The sequence below is a fragment of the Aspergillus uvarum genome (assembly GCF_003184745.1).
Source record: "Aspergillus uvarum CBS 121591 unplaced genomic scaffold BO82scaffold_55, whole genome shotgun sequence".
NCBI classification, from domain to species: Eukaryota; Fungi; Ascomycota; class Eurotiomycetes; order Eurotiales; family Aspergillaceae; genus Aspergillus; species Aspergillus uvarum.
Window position 1 is genome coordinate 118,340 of NW_020291352.1, and position 20,740 is coordinate 139,079.

The 20,740-nt window shown below is 53.3% G+C and overlaps 6 protein-coding genes across 6 annotated transcripts; 2 read left to right on the plus strand and 4 right to left on the minus strand.

The window, feature by feature from the left end:
- Positions 1-217: 217 nt before the first annotated feature.
- BO82DRAFT_154788 (uncharacterized protein) lies at positions 218-945 on the minus strand. The gene has a single exon (XM_025630194.1). The coding sequence runs from the start codon at positions 835-837 to the stop codon at positions 415-417; it is 423 nt and encodes a 140-aa protein (XP_025488713.1). The 5' UTR covers positions 838-945; the 3' UTR covers positions 218-414.
- Positions 946-1,453: 508 nt separating this feature from the next.
- BO82DRAFT_367585 (putative flavin dependent monooxygenase) lies at positions 1,454-2,983 on the plus strand (the record flags this gene model as incomplete). Its single annotated transcript, XM_025637083.1, has 2 exons — positions 1,454-1,524; positions 1,576-2,983. The coding sequence occupies 2 exons, from the start codon at positions 1,454-1,456 to the stop codon at positions 2,981-2,983; spliced, it is 1,479 nt and encodes a 492-aa protein (XP_025488714.1).
- Positions 2,879-4,415, minus strand: BO82DRAFT_357232 (HD domain-containing protein). The gene is made up of 4 exons (XM_025635966.1): positions 4,149-4,415; positions 3,802-4,082; positions 3,381-3,747; positions 2,879-3,283 (listed from the first exon to the last, which is right to left on the minus strand). The coding sequence occupies exons 2-4, from the start codon at positions 4,050-4,052 to the stop codon at positions 3,182-3,184; spliced, it is 720 nt and encodes a 239-aa protein (XP_025488715.1). The 5' UTR covers positions 4,053-4,082; positions 4,149-4,415; the 3' UTR covers positions 2,879-3,181.
- A 1,199-nt stretch (positions 4,416-5,614) lies between these two features.
- Positions 5,615-9,340, plus strand: BO82DRAFT_405168 (uncharacterized protein; the record flags this gene model as incomplete). Its single annotated transcript, XM_025639471.1, has 5 exons — positions 5,615-5,842; positions 5,904-6,690; positions 6,740-7,446; positions 7,499-8,335; positions 8,393-9,340. 5 exons carry the CDS (start codon positions 5,615-5,617, stop codon positions 9,338-9,340), a joined length of 3,507 nt encoding a protein of 1,168 aa, XP_025488716.1.
- A 1,049-nt stretch (positions 9,341-10,389) lies between these two features.
- pksP (polyketide synthase alb1) lies at positions 10,390-17,153 on the minus strand (the record flags this gene model as incomplete). The annotated part of the gene is made up of 5 exons (XM_025640178.1): positions 10,390-12,182; positions 12,239-12,994; positions 13,055-16,483; positions 16,530-16,815; positions 16,867-17,153. 5 exons carry the CDS (start codon positions 17,151-17,153, stop codon positions 10,509-10,511), a joined length of 6,432 nt encoding a protein of 2,143 aa, XP_025488717.1. The 3' UTR covers positions 10,390-10,508.
- Positions 17,154-18,129: 976 nt separating this feature from the next.
- On the minus strand, positions 18,130-18,569 carry BO82DRAFT_357236 (uncharacterized protein). The gene is made up of 2 exons (XM_025635967.1): positions 18,539-18,569; positions 18,130-18,479 (listed from the first exon to the last, which is right to left on the minus strand). Exon 2 carries the CDS (start codon positions 18,413-18,415, stop codon positions 18,239-18,241), a length of 177 nt encoding a protein of 58 aa, XP_025488718.1. The 5' UTR covers positions 18,416-18,479; positions 18,539-18,569; the 3' UTR covers positions 18,130-18,238.
- Positions 18,570-20,740: the final 2,171 nt, after the last annotated feature.

Consider the following 20,740-nt stretch of genomic DNA (forward strand, 5'->3'; position numbering starts at 1 on the left):
CAGGCCTCGTCATCGAACATAGCCGTCCAGTCCCCCGGTATTTCCAAGTCCTCGGGGCTGGCTGGTTCGTCCACCAGACGCCAGTCATTGCGTATACTGAACCGCGTCCGTTTCCTCCCCTTCCCCGGAACGAATCCATCATCCTCCGCGAAGGGATCAAAGGCCGGATGCAAAGTCGAGCCAGCTATATACCCTCCGATAGACGTTCTTGATGGTCCCAGGAAAGCGGGCGATTGCCAGGTCGCCGAGTCGAGGCCGCGGGGGAAGGCACTGCCTTTCGGATCCGGGGTAGTCGGTGTGGGCGTGGTACTCTCGGCAGCGGGCAGGGGAGACGAGGGAGGATCGATCTTGACGGTGGAAAGATGTTGATCGGAGCGCCATACCTAGTGCGCAATGAGCCACCACCCTTCAGTTTCACTTTCGGTTCTCAGTGGTTTCACTCACCTCGACCAGAACCGTAGTCTCGAAATGGACATCCCAGGCGACGCTCTTGCCCGGGGTGAGAACTTTCGGGTCATTGTCGGTTAGCCTGGATCCGTGCAGGCTGAGATACACATTGTCGCCGATCCCAACCTGCGACTTGGCGACCTCTTCCGCGACGGGTCCGTGGAAGACGACCCTCACTTGTCCGCCAGACCGCCGGAGCCGAAAGTCGGGCTCCGCGAGAAGCAAACTGATCGACCGCGTGGACGACGAATACGGCCATAGCAGAGCCACGACACCGCGCACGGAGTTGTGGGGTAGATTGTCGAGCGACGGGGAGAGCTGCGCAATGGGGACCGGGGTCGATTGAAGGAGCTCGGAGACCGGAGCTTGTTGTTTATCGTGGGCGTCCATCGCTGTGGCCGCTTAGTGGTCATGTGCGTTCCACATTGCCTGAATCATAGGTACTCCCTGTCCTGAGGTAAGATAGTCGCTCAGGTGGAGAGGTTGTGCAATGGTCGACAAAAGCTGGGGCACACAAAAAAAAATAGGTTCTTGTTTGGATGGCAGCACGCGCGGGAAAGCGAACGGATGCGGAGGAGGAGGAGGAGGAGAAGGAGGTTGTTGCGTCACAAAACCCGGCGTATTGGAGCTGTAATGTTACAGACTTTTCTTTGTGGTTGCCGCAGCCCACCGCAGAGTGGAGTCGGTAATGGTTTGTTGACCCCATTGCAACGTTGTTCCACGCTCTCCCACATGTGATGGAGCTGGGTTGAAACTGGAAAGAAAAACATGATTGAAGTTCTATGATCGACAACCTCTGTCAACTTGGAGAAATCATTTCTGCAGGTCGAAGTATAGGGTCGAACATCCCGAACAATTACTTGATCGGCCCATTCCCGATGACGGAGCACGAAATTCCCCGCCACAATGTAGTCATCGGCCACTGGAAACCGCCGTGAACTACAGACTATAATTCCCCTTATCTCCTGCGTCGACCGATCGTCTCATCGTGGCCATTCACACAACAATGACACGATCAGGACGGATCAGTCGAATAGCCGTCATCGGCGCAGGCCCCTCTGGTCTCGCTGCAGTCAAGTACGTATTGACCCCCCGACCTCCGGACTCAACCGCTAATCAATCGCCCAGGTACTTGCTTGCGGAGAAATACTTCGAGAAAATCGATGTCTTCGAGCAGAGAGCCGCGGCTGGTGGCGTCTGGAACTACACTCCAGGCCCTCTGAAGGACAATCTCACAAGCACTGTCCCCCAAACTGACCCCCACCAGCCTCCGGAAGGGCCAATCTGGCTCACAACAGAGGGGCGGCAGGAGCCTACTTTCATCTCCCCCATCTACGAAGCACTGGAAACCAACCTCCCCAAGGAGATCATGCGGTACAGCGACAAACACTTCGACGCGAAGACGCAAGTCATGCCTAAGCATGCCGCCGTGAAGGATTATCTGCATGACTATGCGGAGGAGATCCGCGGTCTGATCCAATTCGAGACCCAGGTCTCGGACGTCCGGAAAGACCTCCTTGGCGCAGGGAGCTGGTCGGTCACCACGAAGAAACTGCGCACGGGAGACGCAAGAACCCACGCGTACGATGCCGTGGTGGTTGCTAGCGGCCACTACGATCTTCCGTTCACGCCCGACATCGCGGGCATCACGCTATGGAACGAGGCATATCCCGGCGTCATCTTACACTCCAAGCTGTATGACTCTGCAGAGCAGTTCCGGGACAAAAAGGTCATTGTGGTGGGCAGCTCGGCGTCGGGACTGGATATCGGGAACCAGATCAACCCCGTGAGCAAGGGCAAGGTCATCGTGTCCGAGAGAAACCAGTCGCTTCTTGCCTCCTCCGCGGGGGACACCAGCAAGGTGTATCGTCCTCAGATCGTGGAATTCCTCCCGCCTGACGCCCGCAGCAGAGCCGTTCGCTTTGCGGACGGCCACATTGAGGCGGATATCGACGCTATCGTGTTCTGCACCGGATATCTGTACACATATCCGTTCTTGTCGGCGCTGGACCCGCCTATCATCACCAACGGCCGGCGGGTGGTGAACACATATCAGCATCTCTTCTACATCCACGACCCCACCTTGGTGCTCAGTGCCCTTCCGCAGCGCATCGTTCCATTCCCGTTGTCGGAGAACCAGGCGGCCGTTTTTGCGCGGGTGTTCTCGGGGCGCCTGAGTCTTCCCTCGAAAGATGCAATGGAAGAGTGGGAACAGTCGACTGTTCGTGAGAAAGGCGAAGGGACACCCTTTCACCTTCTTCCATTTCCGCAGGATGCGGACTTCATGAATTTCTTGCATGACTGGGCGGCAGAAGCCGAGTCCCGACCGGGACTCGATAATGGAGGCAACGGCAAACAGTGCAATTACTGGGGAGAAAGGAAGAGGTGGATTCGAGGGCAGATCGCGGAGATCAAACGGACGTTTGGACAAAAAGGTGCCGAGCGTGGTTTGGTCAAATCTCTCGCACAGCTCGGGTTCGATTTTGATAGATGGAAACAAGAGCAGGAGAGCTCGACTGGTGCATCTCGTCTTTAAAACTCAGCAGGCCTAGATATCCACCATTTAGAAGTTCATGAAACCTAGACAAGCATTGCTACGCGGAATACGAATACGAATTCCTTGCAAAACATCGCTATGATTGGCCTCACGAATAGTGAAGAACGGATGAGATTCCCCTCCAATCCGTCGTAAACCTACTCCGGACCTTTCACAGCATACCGTCAAACTTGAAACCTATAGTTCTGGCTCGAATAGGGCAGCCTCCTCATCCCACCACTTGCTGAAAGTGACTAGTCTCTCAGTCCGTTCCTTGGCCATCTTCAACCCAACGTCCGTCTACAGATCGAGTCAGCCTCCTCACTTTCCCACGCCATCAGAGAATCGCGCCATGAACCTCAAAAAAAAAAAAAAAAAAAAAAAAGCAAGCACGTACCTTCATCATCCCCTCCAACTTCACCAACTTCTCATCAATATGATCCCGCGACCTCTGCATAGTCGCATCCGGCACCTTCGCGGCCCCGTACGTAAACATCCGGCCCACGCCAATCGCGCCCAAGGCATCCAACCGGTCCGCATCCTGCACCACCGCAAGATCCGGGTAATCCTCCAGGACCTCCATCACCTTCTCGGGGTTCTTGACCTCCGTCGAGTACGAGACATGGTTGACGACCTGCTCGACGTGCTCGATCTCGTCCTCGGAGATGCCGGCCTTTCGAAGCACCACGGCGACTTTAGACACCTGCTCCCCGGTGGCAGACGGGGGAGGGGCGTATTTCTTGTCGTTGACGTCGTGGAGCAGGCTTCGGGACGCGTGAGACATGGTGGATCTGGTGGAACAAGGGGGGAAGACTTACGCGCTCAGAAGAATGAGGTCGGGCCGGTACCATTCGTGCCGCTCGGACTCGGCCTCGAACTCGGCGGCAAGGATCTTCGAGGATAGGGCTACGACGCGGAGGACGTGGAGGAAGTCGTGCGATGCGTCGTACTGGCTCATGTGCTGCTGGACCGCTTCGGCGACGGACTCGAAGACCCCATCTTCTTCGACGAGGTAGCGTCCGTAGTTGGATTGGCGGGCTGTCTGCAGGATCTGGCGGAAGGTGTCCATGGTGTTGTTGGTGGACTGTGCAGATTGGTGCTGTGGGGTTAGGTTAGAGTTGCATGGCTTGGGATGGAGGTTGATTGGGGATAGACACGAACTGACATTATCCTGGATATTCGAGAGGATCAAGAAGATGATTTGGATGGTTGCGTACAGATTGGCTTGGAAAGACTGTGTTGTTGCGGGGTCTTTTTTGTATTTTTTATATTTTCTTTTTCGTTTCCCCTTGATCGAACCAATTTCTCCGGATTTCTGGATGGGATCTTATCGGCGGCCTGTTTAAAGAGGTCTAGCCGGTCTCTGCCTGAGGCTCCCAAGAGGGGCTGCCTGCCTGCAAGGACTACTAACTTACTCTCCCTAAGATCGGGGTGGCTCCAATCCCATGCGAAAAGCCAATGCTAATTATTAGCCTTAAAACTACAATCCGACCAAGGTCTCTTATAGTCGTTTGCCTATTTTGCTTTTGGCCGGCCTCGATGAGCTTAGGGCTAAGGGTATTCAGTCCGTACTGTCCCTTTTCATAGAGCTCCTCATCAAGGGCTCATGCAGGAGCTGATTGTGTGGATCATCAGGGCCCTATTACTGTGGGCCTCAAAGCTTGAATTATTGACAACCTGATATACACCACATCGTAAGTCGTAATAATGGGACTTACGGTAAAGGCTGCTGCTACGGCATGAAACATCTCTTTGTCTCTCGGGTGGCTGATACAACACGGCTGACAAGAGACGATCATGGCTCAGGTGAGGACGATTGATGACTTGCGCTCTCAAGCTCAAACATCGGATAGATTAGTGGCTAGCAATCTGAACTTCATATGCTCACTATGAATGTGTTGCTGTATCTGACAAGGTGGGAAGATGTCCGCCTTCAATTCTCCGTGTAAGCCCCTCTTTTACCGAGTCAGCGCAGGTAAGCAACCTATGAACAAACCGACGCAGATAATCGAAGAACCTTCTGAGCGATTCCGATCTTGTAAGTCCCTGCTTAGCCCCGCTGACGGAGGTTGACTCTGCTCTTCCCTTCGTCCTTAGCCCTAAATGACTGCCTATCTATACCCGAGGAGCATCACCGGCCGTTCCGCGGGCATCCCTGTCTTGTCAACCGTCAATTCCAAAAAGGGAGCGCAGAACGTTGTGAAACCATCGCGAGATTGACAGAAGCTAAGACACAGGCTACTCCACAGCTTCAAGAAAGAAAATTCCACCCTGAACAACCTATGCTTAATCTGTAGCAACCCCGGCGCCTCTCAAGCTCCGGACGACCGACTGATAAGGACTATCACGTGCCGGGGATCACCCACGTTGTTCCCGCCGACCTCCTCATCCACCACCACTTGCATTCACTTCCACTGCTCCTCAATCCTCCCCCAAGTCCGCCTACAGCTCCCCTTACAGACCTCCCCCCCAGAGCGCAATCTTCTCATTGCACTTCCTGTCGCTCCTTCGGAGTTAACCTCGCCTGGACTATCTCCGCCGCATTCCCTTCTCATCACCCAGCATTCTATTGTTCCACTGTCACACTACCATGGATTATTCCACCTCGGCCATGCTCCCAGTCCGCGCATAATGTGGCGCAAGCGCAAACTGTCCCCCTACCAAGACAACAACCACAGCACCTTCTCACGGAAGAAACGCTGGAAAGAGAACTATACCATCGAGTCGAGCGACGACTCCGACAACTACGACCACGAGAGCAATACCCTGGACGACGACGAATACTATATCAACTGTATACTCGAGGAGACGGAGTCTCAATACCTGATTGATTGGGAAGGACCTTGGGACCCCACTTGGGTAAATCTACACGATCTCTTTGTGATAGGTCTCTGTTCTAATTGCTCGGCTTTGTGGTCAGGAACCAAAGGAGCACGCCAACGCACTTGCTGTTGAGACCTGGGAAAGGAACAAGAACAGGAACAAGCAGGAGAGTTGCGCTCAGAGTGAATACACACAACCGAGTAATACTCCACCGACGCAGTTGTCTTCCTCCCGCTCACAGACGCACAGCGCGGAGCAGCTGGTTACCGACCCTGTTGTCTCTGAAACCTCTCCGGAGCACACAAACAACGACCCCGGTTCGCCTTTGTTTGTCCCCTGCGACGGTACACCGGACTTGCAGGTTGCGGAGGCGTACGGCTCGGCTTCAACAAGCCAATCGAATACACCTTATTCAGCACAACGTGAGAACAGTCTGCGAGCTTCATTACACGCCCGCCAGTTGCAGGTCTTCCAAGAAGTGCCTGCAACACCCGTTCCCGCTGCACTCCGCTTGCCTGGCGAGTTCCTTGACTCTCGATCCGTAGAATATCTGCCAACGGTAACCCCTGCCGCCAACTGCCAAACGTGGGAAAGCGTGAGTGTTGTGAGTACCGTCCCGCGCGAGGGACTCTATCAAAGCACTGTCGGCTCTTCTGGATCTCAGCGGCCGGTAAGTCGGGTAGCAGGCAACCACGCGAGCGCCTTGGATGAAATACCGGAGACGCCATTGGGACCTTTCAGTAACTCTGAGAGTCAAACGGCGCGTCCAGCTCCCACATATAATAGCGCAAGCTCGCAGTACGCAACAAATTCGGCCAAGAACCCTCCAAGCGCAAGTACGCCGGTCTCGCAGCAGTTTTCATCACTTCATTACTTGTCGCAAGGTGATAATCATGATTCTCCTCTATTCAATACTGGCTAACCGTTGCACAGGTAGTACTAGCGCTGGTCGCGTAATTTCTCTACCAGAGCCAGTAACTGCGCGTGTTTCGCAAGCTACGAAGGTCTTTTTTACTAGTAAGCCAAGCTGCAGAATCGCCTCTGTGACAGAACGGAAATCATCTGTGCAGATGGAGGGTCAGGACAAAAAAGGTATGTCTCTAGCGGAGACGATGGAAAAATACAGCCAGTTTGAAGGGAGCACTCCGCGAGAGAAGCTCCGGAATGCATATGCCCAGCTGCGAGCGCAGAGTACGGTACCACCGGAGCCAAGCGCCACGCCATCTTCGGTGGGTGAGGCTGGCGACATCGAACCATCGCCCGTCGCTTTGCCCGAAACCGCCGCCCCACTCAGCGTGAGGATCGACAAACCCTCGGCCATTCATCCTGAACATCATTCTCCCGTAGAACCCCCGCCTGTCATCCCCTCGCCACCCCTGGAACCTGCACACATGGACCCCGCGCAGCTTCACGATATACAACACGATATGCAACACGATGTCCAAACTATTCAGCCGCATGCATTGTCAGTCGATCATACCGAGGAGTCGATTCCAGGATCTGTCCTGCTTGGTCCATCGGAGTTTGCCATCTCGCTCCCTATGGACTCGAGGGTCAAGGATGATTACGAGAAAGTCCTGACGGACGAGAGTGATTCCATCCAGGAATTCATCAATGGCACTAGCACACAAGCAGACCAGGTACTATGAAGCAGCCCCTACCCGAGCCTTGTAGAAACTGACTATCACACAGCGCGTGCGACTGCTGCCAAAAATAAGAGAGGTGTTAGAGTGTCTGAGTAATGTCGCCACCCATCCAGACTTGAACGTCGCAAAACATCTTAACGACTCGCAAGCGGACCTGCGGCAAGAGGCTTCCTGGGCGGAGTACTCGAGTGCCAAGTTCTTGCTTCTCTCCTATCTCGTGGGGTCTACATGTGATCGTGATATACACTTGGTCATCATGGTGAATGGCGAAAAGACCCAGAACGTGGTCGAGCGGTTCCTGCTCGGCAAAGGCCTCGCATACACCCGCCCGCGCGAGGAGATGGGCCCTGGCACGAATGTTGAAGTGTCTCTGGCCAAGGGCCCGCTGAGCTTTGGGGTTCAGTCAACCCGCAATGATGGCATCGTGGAGACCTACAAAGCCCCTTCTGCAATCATCGCCCTGGACGCATCGTTTAACACCAAGATTCCCTCGGTTGAACACATGCGGACCACATTTGCTCGACACGGGCATCTGCTTCCCGTCATCCGTCTGATCGTGTCCAATTCCAGCGAACATATCGAGCTTTGCTTCTCCAATTTGCCCGAGCTCCAGCGTGTGCGTCTGTTGTTGCAATACACCACGCGTCTGCAGAACGCGGTTGGCGACCTCCAGGATGATGCGCTTGGGGTAGCTGAAGACGCAGAAGAGCTTGTGTCGTATCTGTTGTCAGACAACTTCAACGCGCACTGGTCGCTACCGCACATTGCGCCTCTGCACATTGTGGATCTGGAAGCACTCCAACCCGTCCCTGAGGAGCCACCTAGCCGGCCGGATGTTGAGATTCCCCCCATGGCTACGCCTCTCCTGCAGAAACGAGCATTCGTAAGTTCCCGTTCACCTGAACGCAATTTCCCTGGCCCTAAGACAGAAATCACACAGACGGAAGACTCCAGCGAGCAAACATCCAAGCGGCCCAGGATGGAGGAACCGCAAGATGCCAGCCAACTCACCGAGTCGACCAAATTCCCCAGCCAGACCCTCGACGGCGAGCTCCGATCACTGGAGAGCAACCTCGTTCAGTTCCGCAGTTCGCACGCGAACGAAGTCCAAAGACTTCAAAAGACGCTCGCTGAAACCCAGGCCCGCCTGCAAGAACGAGACCATGTCCTCCAGCAACTGCAGCACCGCTATGAGACGCGCACCCGGGACTTCCACAAGCTCCGCCGCGAGAGGGACAAGCTGGTCGAAGCCAAGACCCTGGCTGAGCAGCGCAGCGAGAAGAGCAAAGAGGAGCTGAGCAAGATCAAAGACGAGCGCACGCAGCTGCGGCACGAACTCGAGCAGGCGCGCGCGGCCCTGAAAAGCGACGCCGGCAGCATGACCGCGGAGCTGGAGACGGCTCGCGAGGAGATCCGCCGCCTGACCAAGGAAAACAGCGGGCTGGAGCGCAAGGCGGACTACGAGGCCAAGCAGACCGAGTACACGCGCGAGCAGTACCAGACCGCCTCGAACGTCGCGGCGCAGTCCAGCAACGAGAACCGCCAGCTGCGCGACGAGAACGAAACCCTTAAGCGCAAAGTGGCCGGCGACGCCAGCCGGCTCCGCGAACTCAACCTCCAGCACGACGAGGCCCGCCACCTGGCCCGCACCCTGGAGCTGGAGGCCGCGCTCGCCTCGCGCGAGGATCTCCTCCGCCGGAAGGAGGAGGAGCTGCGCGAGATCCGCAAGAACCGGCCCTCGACCCGCTCGACGAGCACCCAGCCGCGCAGTCCCAAATGGACGGCCAGCCGGCCCACCAGCCCGGGCATCAACAACCACGGCGGTAATGGATCGTCGTTGAACACGCGGGGCAGTGCGCTACGCTTCAGCTCGGAGATGACCTTTTAGCTGTGCGAATGCATGCAGTACACCTGAATCCAACCTAATTCGGTTGGTTCCACGAGGAAGCTTTTCCCCTTCCTTCCTCACACACCGCCAACCTCCCATCTACACATCCCAACCCCCTTTCCCCCTCAAACTCTTCATGTATGCATGCATGCATGCATACACTATGCAAGATGCACTACCACCTCACCCCGCCCCTTCCCCTCTACCGATCCTTCGTTGTTTCCTTGATTCTTCCACCCGCATCCTCAGATATCCCTTCTTCTGCCCGCCTCATAGCGACACACCCTTGCATAGCCCCAATCTACATAGTACTGTCCCCTCAATTCCAATCCCCTAACCAAGCATACCGCCCCTTCAATCCAATCACCTCCCTATCCTATACACCACACCCACCCCCTCCCCACCGCCCAAAGGGCAGATCCAAGTCCAGATCAAGAAATAGATCCAGAACGAGCACAATGTACGCAACCCATCTATCTATCTATCCAACCTACCTTCCATCCCACCGCGCTCCCCCTGCTTCCCAAATCTAGTTGCATATCGAGTCGCGTACCAACGAATTTAGAATCAGATTCAGATTCAGATCTGGGATGTTTGTGTTCGTCATAGTAGAAGAACTGCCCCTGTAGATACCCGTGGCATAGATCCTTAAATCCGATACCGAGTGAAGATGGAGCAGGGCAGGGCAGGGCAGTCAGGGAATGGAGGGCTAAGCTAAGCTGGGCTGGGCTGGGCTGTGGTTGGTAGAGGGGGAAGTGCGTGAGTTAGTCTTGTACGGGACCTAGAAGTGAAGGTGGGAAAGGCCGGGAGATAGGAGGAGGAGGATGGGAGGTACTGAAGTTCGGACTGCTCGCTCTACTGTCTTCTTGCGCTGCCCATACACATAGAAGGCGATGAGGCGATCTTAAGTATGGCTGGCATACGAACAAAATGATACCGATCCAAACTAGTACGTCGGTTGAGACGGAACGTCGTATGCTGCAAGCTACCTTAATAGTACTCTGTGAAGTTCACAATGAGAAACGAGCACGCCTAGGTAAGATCATGTACTTCCATTAGGGACTAACCAATACAAAATCGTGACCAGCAAAGCATATCAGTACTATCTAGGGTAACAAACAGCAAGAGGTATTTATTATTTGCAAAACAATGCAAGCATCCAGTCATTCTAGTTCGCCAAAGCTTCGCCAATGAAGTTGGACAGCTCCTTGGCCTTCGTGCCCAGGGTCATGGTGAAGTGATTCGCTTCTTCCATGATCGTGATGCCGCCGACGTTGTTCGGCCCCACGAGCGTGTCCCACTTGTTGGGGCCGAGGTCGGTACGGTTGTTCAAGAGCCAAATCATCTCGCGCGGATCAGGACTGCCGTCAGCAGCGGGCTCCGGACGTGGATCATCGGGTTTGTTACAGACACCATCCTTCGCCCAGATAAGGAAGACCTTGGGCATCTTGCTGGCCCATCTAGGATCATCGAAGGGGAGCGGTGCCGCGCGATACGCATCAAGGGAATCGATGAACGCCAAGAAGTGAGGGAGGAGCCAGGCCGGAGGCGCGGATCTGCCTTCGCCAAAGAATCCGATCGAATCAAAGAACCGATACAACCGTGGCGGAAGCTTCTCCAGTCCAATGGGGAAGGGGGAATCGAGAAGGAGGAGACGGTCAACTCGTTCGCCTTCTTCGAGAATCAGGTAGCGAGCAGCATCGTAGGCGCAAATACCGCCAGCCGACCAACCGCCAAAGTTGTAAGGGCCCTTGGGCTGTCTGCGCCGGACTTCGGCAAGATAAGGGAATGTAAGCTCTTGAAGAGGGAACTTCAAGTTCTCTGGCGTCTTCATGTAGGGGCAGTTGAGCCCGTAGACACAGACGTCGGGACCAACCCGCGGAATCGTTGCGTAAGATGTGGCCGAGCCGGAGCCATCAGGGAACAGGAACAGTGACTGCGTAGCAGTCTTGGGATTTCCCTGTAGTACAATTGAGGTTGCCGGGGGGTGTTGAGCAGCACGTACACTGATGTTCGACTTCATCGTCGGCAAAACCTCCGGAAGTCTTATAGGCTCCGGGATCGGTGCGGCCTTAGGCTTCAGGTCGAGAGCAGTCTCGACCTCCTCGAGGGTTTGATGCTCGATAAAGAACTCGCCTGGGAGATCCATGTCCAGTGTTTCACGGATCCTACCCAGGACATTGAGGGAGAGAAGGGAATCCATTCCCATCTCACCCAAATTCTCGTCCGCCTTGAGCTCATCCTCAGTCACACCAATTTCATCCGCGATGATCGCACGGATCTCCTTCATGGTAGCATGCTGGTCGACTTCCATCACCATCTCCTTCTCGTTTGGAGGAGAGGCAACTACCGGAGAGCTAAGACCCGACTCGTCCGAACCATCGTTGAAGGAGAAGCTGGACTCTGGATCACTGGTTGACCCGTCGCTGCTTTCCGAAGGGCTGATCTGAGCTATCAATCGCTTGAAGTCCTTGACGGTCGGCTGGTCGATGAAGACCGACGAGTCCAGATCAATGTTCAGCTCTTCACGGTACCGTCCGGTGATGTTCAGAGATAGCAAAGAGTCCACCCCGTAATCGGCGAAGACCAAGTCGTCCGAGATCTCCGACTCGGAGAGGCCTACTTCAGCTGCAAGTATGCTGAGTGCCCGCACGATAACACTGGGTCCACTTGACTTCAGGAGTGATTTCGTGGGTGTAGGAGCTTTAGCACGGGTCTTGCTACCTGCAGCAGGCACGGGCTTCTGAATCACACTTGCAGTAGGACGAACGGGGGCGGAGGCCTTCGCAGCTCCGGCGGGCGGAAGCACAGTGTCGAGAATCTTACGAGGCAAGGCTTGGAACTGTTTGAAGTCAGATTAGCTTCCTGCAAATATGGCTGCACATCAATGGGACTTACTTGAACAGATCCATAAACAGCGATAATCTCGTCACCCTCAAAGACGTAGACATCACCAGCCCATATGGAGTTCTGCCAGGGCTGCATTCTGACGTAGGTCCTGTACGTGGCGTCTTTGGAGAACTTCTTCAGACAGCGCATCGAGTCCCAGCCATGGTTCACAAAAACTTGCGACTTGGAGTCTGTGCCGTCACTGGCGTTCATTATGAAACCCGACAAGTGCCCAAAACTGTCGATCCAGAACGGATTCCTGTGGAAGTCTCCTGCCGGAGCTTCAAACTTGACCCTTGCAGTGGCTTCGTGATTGTCGCTATCCAGAATGACTTCGCGGATCGATTTGAAGTTGTCGTCGTAGTCAACCAAAGTAGCGAAGAGCTTGTATACCATGCCCCGCTGGAGCCTGTGCGCTTCTCCGTTCTCCGCGATTTCTTGCAGACGTTCAATACTCCTCTTGATAAGGTAGGACATGCGCTTCCACTCTTTCTCTGTAGCAGCGCAATCAAAGAACTTCACTGTGCATGTTGCATGTTCAGCAGTCTTCTTTCCTTCAGGGGTGACCGAGTAAATCTGAATTGCCACACGTTGCTGCGCCCAGGTAGCGGTTGCAGAAATTCTGAAAAGCTGCTGGCCACCTTTCGCTATAAGTGTCTTGGGTACAGACACGTCGGCCACATCAAGACCGACGTCCTTGAACTCCGGCTTATACTTGTTGATCAAGTACTCTGCAAGCGTTTGAGCAATGTCGGCATAGAGAGACTGTATCAGCGGTTAGCGCGGCTGTGAAAAGACAAGATTGCAAACATAACGAGCACTTACTGATGGGCAGAGATTGGCACCGTTCACTTTGTGTCCTTGAATAACGCGTCGGAGCTCCGGATAGTCAAGGTCATTCTCAACAACCACAGTGGATGTGTCCCCTTCATCTTTCGTTTCGACGACCTTTTGAGCTGCACTGGTGAGATACTCGTACTTTGGCACAGCCTCGATGGCTGCCACAGGCGCTCCCTTAGACAGACAGAAATTATTGGTGTACGGGATCCAATAATTTTTGAGGTCCCAGTTGTAGGCAGGGAGTCGCAGAACTTGATGGGAGGAGCTGAAGTCCTGATGGTACTGCTTCCAGTTTAGATCAATACCCGCCAAGTGCAGTGATGACATGCTGTTTGAAAGAACCTTCCATGTGTCCTCCTCTCGTCGAAGAGAGGCAACGGTGGTCACCTGGGGGCCCAGTGTTGCCTTAATCATCCCCGAGCAAATGGTGTGAGAACCGAGTTCAACCCACAGAGTCTTGTCATCGGCCAATTTCGCGTGCCTAATAGCTTCGAGAGCGCCAAGGAAGTTGACTGTGCCCCGACAATGGTCCTTGAGGTATTTAGCTCCGAGAACATGAGCATTAGCCTCTGTAATGACTTCGCCAAGCAGGGCCGAGACGAAGGGAGTTGTCGGTTTGTGGAATGTGACCCCCTGCGCAATAGCCTCGAATGTGTCCAAAATAGGGTCAACCTGCGGGGAGTGGAACGCGTACGGGACCCGTAGCTTGGTTGCTTTGACGTTCTCGGTCGAGCATTTCTGGGCCAAGGCCTCGATGTCCGAGGCAAGGCCACTGATGACAGTCTCGGCCGGAGCATTGACACAGGCGATCGTGTGAACGTTATCCTTGAGGAAGTGCTTGATCTCGGCAAGTGAAGCCCTGATTGCCAGCATGGAGTGGGTTCCGACCTCGCATTTCTCCGTGAGCAATTGGGCGCGGCGTCCACATAGGTAAATTGCATCACTTGTTGACAGGATGCCAGCAGCGTTCAGGGCGGCATAGTCTCCAAGACTGTGGCCAAGAACAAAAGCCGGTCTGACGCCCAAAGAACTCCAGTAGCTGACCAGGGCCATCTGGACGCAGCATGTGCCAACCTGCACAACCACTGGGCTCAACTCTTCGACAGGCGTAGTACCATCGACAAGAGATAGAATAGAAGGCAAGCCTTGACTCTGTGCAATGCAATCAAAATGCTCAATTGTGTCCCGGAATGAAGAGCAACTTTTGTATAGCTCTTTGCCCATTCCGGTGTATTGAGCTCCTTGACCGGTGAAGACAAAGCCAATGCCCGGAGTCTTGGCTGGGACAGCTGTAAATGTCTCGCGCTGAGCGGCAGCATGCAAAGAGTCGCGCAGACTCAGCAAAGTCGAGCCAACAGCGGTGATTCTGAAGGGATGGTGAATCCTGCGAGCAGTGGTGGTGTAAGCCACGTTGGGAACGAACTCAGACTCTTTAACTCCGAATGAGTTGGTGTAGGAGTCCAAGTACTTGATTAGAGAGTTGACGTTGTTTTTCAAAGCACTCTGGGACCGAGCCGAGACTGCAACAACATGAAATGATCGAGAGTCCTGACTAGTCGTCTCAGGGATCGGCCCATCTTCGATCAGAAGGGCGGTGTTGCCACCAGCGGCAGAGAAGTTATTAACAAAGGCGCGGCGCTTTCCAGAAGCTGGCCGGTTCCAGGGAGTGGGCTGGAATGCAATATGAACATTACGCTTCGCGAAATCAGTGGGGAAGTTATGGTTGATCTTGTTCTTGATACCGCAGTGAGGTGGGATCTGGTTTTCTCTCATCATCATGAGGACCTTGACAAGTGCTGTTACCCCGGAAGCGGACTCGCCATGTCCGATATTGGATTTTGCAGAGCCCAGGTGAAGGGATTGCGTGGGGCCACGGCGGTAGTCAGGGGCAAAGACATCGAGAACAGACTGCATCTCGACCGCATCTCCTGCCTGTGTGCCTGTACCGTGCATTTCAATGTAGCTAACATCCTTCGGGTCGACATTCGCTTCGTTAAGCAATTTATTAAAGATGAAAGCTTGGGCTCCCACGTGGGGGCGGGTGATCGAGACCGACTCCGCAGAGTGGTTGGTGTATGCCCCGTTGATGATGCCGATGATTGGGTCGTTATCTGCTACTGCATCCTCAAGTCGTTTCAGCACAATGGTACCAACACCATCGGCTCTGCAATACCCATCCGCGCCGTCATCAAACGTGTTGCAATTACCCCTAGTGGACAGGAAATGCCCACGATCCAAACCAGCGTGATTGTCCGGGTTGGTCAAGATATTGACACCACCCGCAATGGCGGCGTCACAATCGTTCCTCCAGATAGAATTACAAGCCATATGAATAGCTGCAAGACTGGATGAGCACGCTGTATCGATGCTGACACTCGGGCCACTGAATTTGAAGAAATAATTGATCCGGCCAGGGGTGAAGGCACGATTGCCACCCGGGATGAAGTAGGTATCAATATCTTGACCACTGTTGATCTCACGATAGTCATCACTAGTCATTCCGTAGAATATTCCGACACGGTCTCTCTGGGTTGATGGAGAACTATCGGGAATGAAACCAGCCATCTCAAGAGCTTCGTAGGCTGTCAGTAGAGCAAGGCGCTGAGCCGGGTCAGCCTGGAGGGCTTCTCTTGGCGACATGTTGAAGAACCGTGGGTCAAATAGTCCAGGTTCTTTGATCCAGCAACCGTACTGTACTCTGCTCGTGTTTCGTCTGGCGCCAGTCTCGTCATAATGCGCATCAACATCCCAACGATCAGCAGGAACCTTCCGGTGTACATCAAGGCCCTTCTGCAGAATTTCCCAGAACGCCTCCGGACTTTCGGAGTCGGGAAACCGACCCGACATACCAATGATGGCGATTTTGGAGCATTCGGTCTTTCCGCTCAGATTAGCCTTGTCTGCAGTTGTGGATACATCACCGATTCCGGTCTCGATTGAGATATTGGCGACTCCGGCCTTCTTGAAAGCAGTATGAAGGCTTTGGGTGGCACTAGTAGAGATAGGGATAAGTTGGCATGACTGGCTGTTCGCTGATTCAACGATTGAAATGCATGATTCTGTGACCCTATCCCAGCAGAGTCGACGCAATAGGATTTCTTCAATTGCAACCTGCAGAACCTCTTTGATCTTGCTGGCCTCGATAGGTGTCCCAGTGTTGCTGGACAACACAGGAGTGTGTGTGGTGTAATGTCCGAGTCGCTCTTCAGGGAATGATTCCAGAATCCGGTCCACGTCTCTGCTGTCGTATAAATGCGGAGCATGGTAAGGCCCGTGGATCAGCACTCTAGTGTGTTTGTAGTTCCCTGCAAGACCCTTCTCGATGAATGCGTCAAGAACAAGGGGTGGCGCGCTGATCGTGACTCCATTGGAGCTCACTGCGCTGATGTAAGGCTTTGAGGACGGAGGGATTGCCTACAAAGGTTAGTACTTTGGTGACGTTTAGATCCACTAGTCTTACCGTTTTGATGCTATACTCTTCGATCAAACTAGACGCGCTTTCCTCGCTCAGTCCTGAAACCAAAACGGACCATGACGAGGAACTTGCTTCAGAGTCGACAAGCTCTCGAACACGCAAGACACATAGTCCGAGCCGCAGGGCAACTACAACTGCTTCCACTGCAGCGGGCAGGAGCTCTCCGACGTTTTTCGATGCACTCACAGCTGCACAGCTGAGAAGCCCTGTACACAATCCGACCAGCTGGCAGCCCTCTGACGGGTATGCATTTCCCAGGTCTCCATAATAGCTTGAGGCATATTAGAGCGACCGCCGTGAAACTGGAAACAACCACACTTACTTGATAAAAGACCCCAACTGATAAATACATGTGAAGGCGCTCTCGAGGACAGGGCTCGGTCCCGATTCACGGTATCTGGCGAGCAGATCTATAAGGCTTGTGCATCGGGGAAATAATTTGCGTTGGGCGGGTGGCAGCTTCGAGATCTCCTGCCGTAGCGCGTAAAAGGCTTGTTGGAAGAAAGACTGAACAATCGTATTGTTTTTGGCTTGGATAAGACGACGCAGACCTGCTTCGAAGTCGCTGGTCTGATCTCCAAAGAGATAAACGCGGTATGGGCCCTCCATCGTTGGGAGCGGCGTATTCTTCACCAACAGAATTTGGTTCTTGGGCGAGAAATCACCACACTTGTTGGTCCCATGTTGAAGGGCAGCAAGCTTTATACAGAGATAGAATTGCCCGACATCCCAGAGTGGGGGGAGCGTGTCTCATCTGCGGCATGTTCAGAACTGGTTAAGATGCATTCCCTGCGCATCTAGGGGGCCGACTTCTGAGCATTGATGCCATCGCGTTGACCCCAGTGCGTAGCATTGCCACATATTCAGCAAATCATGAGGTCAGCAGCGAGTGACAGGATTGTTCTCGAATCCTGTATGGTACGCCTTTTGCCCCTCATGGTTAAGACCCTATCGCTGGATATCATTTGCAACTGAAGGAGCCGTAAGCCGATGCCACCGTTACTGTGGGTCGATTAGTATCCCTATCCGAGGGGGCTGGTGGGGACTCCATACTTCCAAGTATAGAGAATTCTAGACTTAGCAAATTACCCTCGGCAGGAAATGTATGTGGCTCCGTGCACCAGCACACTTGCAGCATGATCGTCAAGGGGTGAGGTACCATTGTCTTAACCCCTGCTTCCACGGCTTCCATGGATGGTTAACCAGCGTAGGCAGCCAAGTTCAGGGTCCAGTGATCGCATCGTGGCCACTGATGGATGGTTCTGCGCGGGGGATAGGAAAAGACAAAGAAAGAGCCTTGGAGGAAGCAAGTATGTTCCGACAGAGGAAAGTCGTTGAAACCGTATTTGGCGACGATCAACAGCCACCTCCACGAACCACACCCGCGGTGCTTGCATACAATCACGTGTCTATGCCTTCTTTCGATTGTTTGCACCATCACTACTACCTTCTTCTGTCCGCTCCTCTTCTCTCCTCTCCGACTCCTCTTCCCTCCTTTCTTCCCTCGCTTTACTTCCTTATGGAGCATGAGACACAAAATTCCACGGCACAGGCCGTAAGATTTCTGGCTTGGCGGAATCTGTGGAGCTTACCGGGAAACATGCCTAAAACCTGAGGGTGCGTGCCTTGACGGTGAGCTTACCAGCCTTGCTTTGTTGACACCGCCAGAAGTTATGATCGATCGATGGACTGTATCAGAGGCGTGGAATGTCACTAGCAAGGCTTATTGATGTCATGACCAAAGCCAACCCTCGAATCATGATTACGATATCCAATAACCCGCCCGTCATGAGCTTGGCCCAGACAGCCACGATGAGACAACCCAGAGAAGGGATTGCTTGTTCTAGAGTAAGCAGTCTCTGAGACTTCATGGTCATAATATGACGGTTCATATCAAGACCAAACTATGCTCAGCGTTTAAACCTTCCTCGATGAGTACGTGACATAGTCATCAGCAGCTCATAGAAAATACCATTCTTGCTCATTGTGAGTAGGTATTCCAACCCCTAGGCACCCGAGTTTCTCCACCCCTCAGTGGCCGGATAGGTTAAATTCGCCATCTCAAAATTCCTCGAAAAGTCACTTTCCCGGGAAGCTGCTGGAATCGATATCCGAAGACTTATAGCTCAATTTGTGCTGGTTGCCAAGTATGATGGTCGTTGAACCACGAGGGAGAAGATGGGCAAGGAAGAGATTAGAAAGAGATTAATCGACACCGGTAACTGCCACCTGCCTTTGTCCTGTCGACTTCTTTAGACCTTCACATCGGCCATGACGGGGTCGTCGTTTGTTAAAGGGATTTTCTGTTTCTGATCAAGACAGCCTCTATTGACCCAGACTGAGCATACCGTTCTGTGCACCTGGTAAACATCTTCTCTCGTCTCATTAAGCTGGCGTCATAAACTCGCCTTCACGGATGACATTAATGTTTGGTCTTTAGTCCCAATGACTTCTGCCTCCCTGTATAGTTTTTTGTGGGGATGTCCAAGGTCGAGGTCTTGCTTCCCCAGTGTATCTCTTAAATGCCCCCCTTTGATTAAAGAAAACCGGCAGCAGTTTCAATTGAATGTAGGGTCAACACAACCCTTTGAGGTGACTAATGTTAGTGTGTCACAGATAAGTTTAAAATCTCTGTGTGACAGCTCACATCAGGCACCATAATCATTCGACAGCACTAATGTGCCACATGCCAAACTGAGCTGTATAAATGACACATCACTAGAACATCGTCTCTGTACCTTGTTGGTCCTGAAGAAAAGGTCCGGATTTCTGGTCACTACATCGTACTGCAATGAGCCCGATACCAAAGTGCCGAATGAGAGGTGCAGGTCCATTTACTTAGCTTCGGAGATTGGCAATATAATTGACTTTCAGGCTCATGCCATGGGAATCTAGAGTTTCTCTCTAATCAAACTTGGTCAACATCAACGATTGCACACGGTTGCAGCCGTACAGAGCCGGCTGCTCCCTGATAGGGTCGATTTGTGACTGCGAAGCATCAAAATATATATCTTTCTTGCAATGAAGGCTAAACGAGTAACGATAATAGACCGGACACAGGAATATATAATCAGCATTCTTGAAGACCCTAGTCCAAGTACCAACGGCAAAAATTCGTTTTTCGCAACAAGCTCTTGAAAAGAGGCCAAAGCTAAAGCACCAGCAGTAGGAGACACAAGACGATCAGAAGACTGCTCTCGAAGCTTCAGGCTTGTCTCATGACGTGTTTGTCAGAGAGACTTCCATGTGGTTGATTCGCGCCCGCAAATTGAGCAACATTGGCAGCATTCCTGCCTAGCCAGGCATGCGCAACGTTTAGCACATGAGCTCAGTGGCTGTTGTGCGATTTGCTCCAGATATAGGTTTTGAACAAGCACCGATCAAGGTAGCGAACAAGGACTCGTTGCGCGTCATCTCCGGTCCGAGCAGGATAAATGCTGCATAATGGGTTGTTTTCCAGCCTTTCTTCCCTTTTCGTACCAGCAGTCTGATAGTGTAATTACTTTCAGGGCTCACTCAGTGTTCCAGGTTCAGTGTTTGTGGTACGAGTTTCGAAAACAACGACGCGGTGCTTGCTTCGCTTGGCCTGGATTGAAAGCCTGGACCCCTGATGGTGTTATGGTCTTAGACAAGCTTAGTGGAGCACGAGGAACGAACCATGGATCGTAGATAAGACGTTAAGCAACAATCAGGGGAACCAGAGACGAAAAGAAGCTGGAGGCGAATAAATGAAACCGACGGCGGCGAATTGAACCACGGGGACAGTGCGCAATAAGCTTATCGATAAGCCGCACACTAAACCCGATCGGGTGCCCACGTAAACACCAAAACATCAATCGGGCCTCACCGTTCACTTCAGCTCCCGTCGTCCCTCTGTCTCTTTCTCTCTCTCTCTCTCCTCTCGATCGATCCTCTCTCCCTCCGCCCTCTCGAGATCCGCTTTCACCCATTCACTCTCGCTTTTGCTTCTGCTCTTCCTCTTTGATATTCGTCTTCTCCTACTCGCTCTTTTGCGTTCGTCACATTTCCCCCTCCCCCTCCCCACCCACACCCTTTCTCCCGCGGTGTTCTCGGTCTTTCTCCCTCCCTGTTATGACCGAGGCGCCCTGCTTCCCCAGGACTGCTGCATGAGAGCAGTCTCCTTCCCCGTCGCATTCCTATAGCCCACTGCCCCTGGAATCTGATACATCATTCCA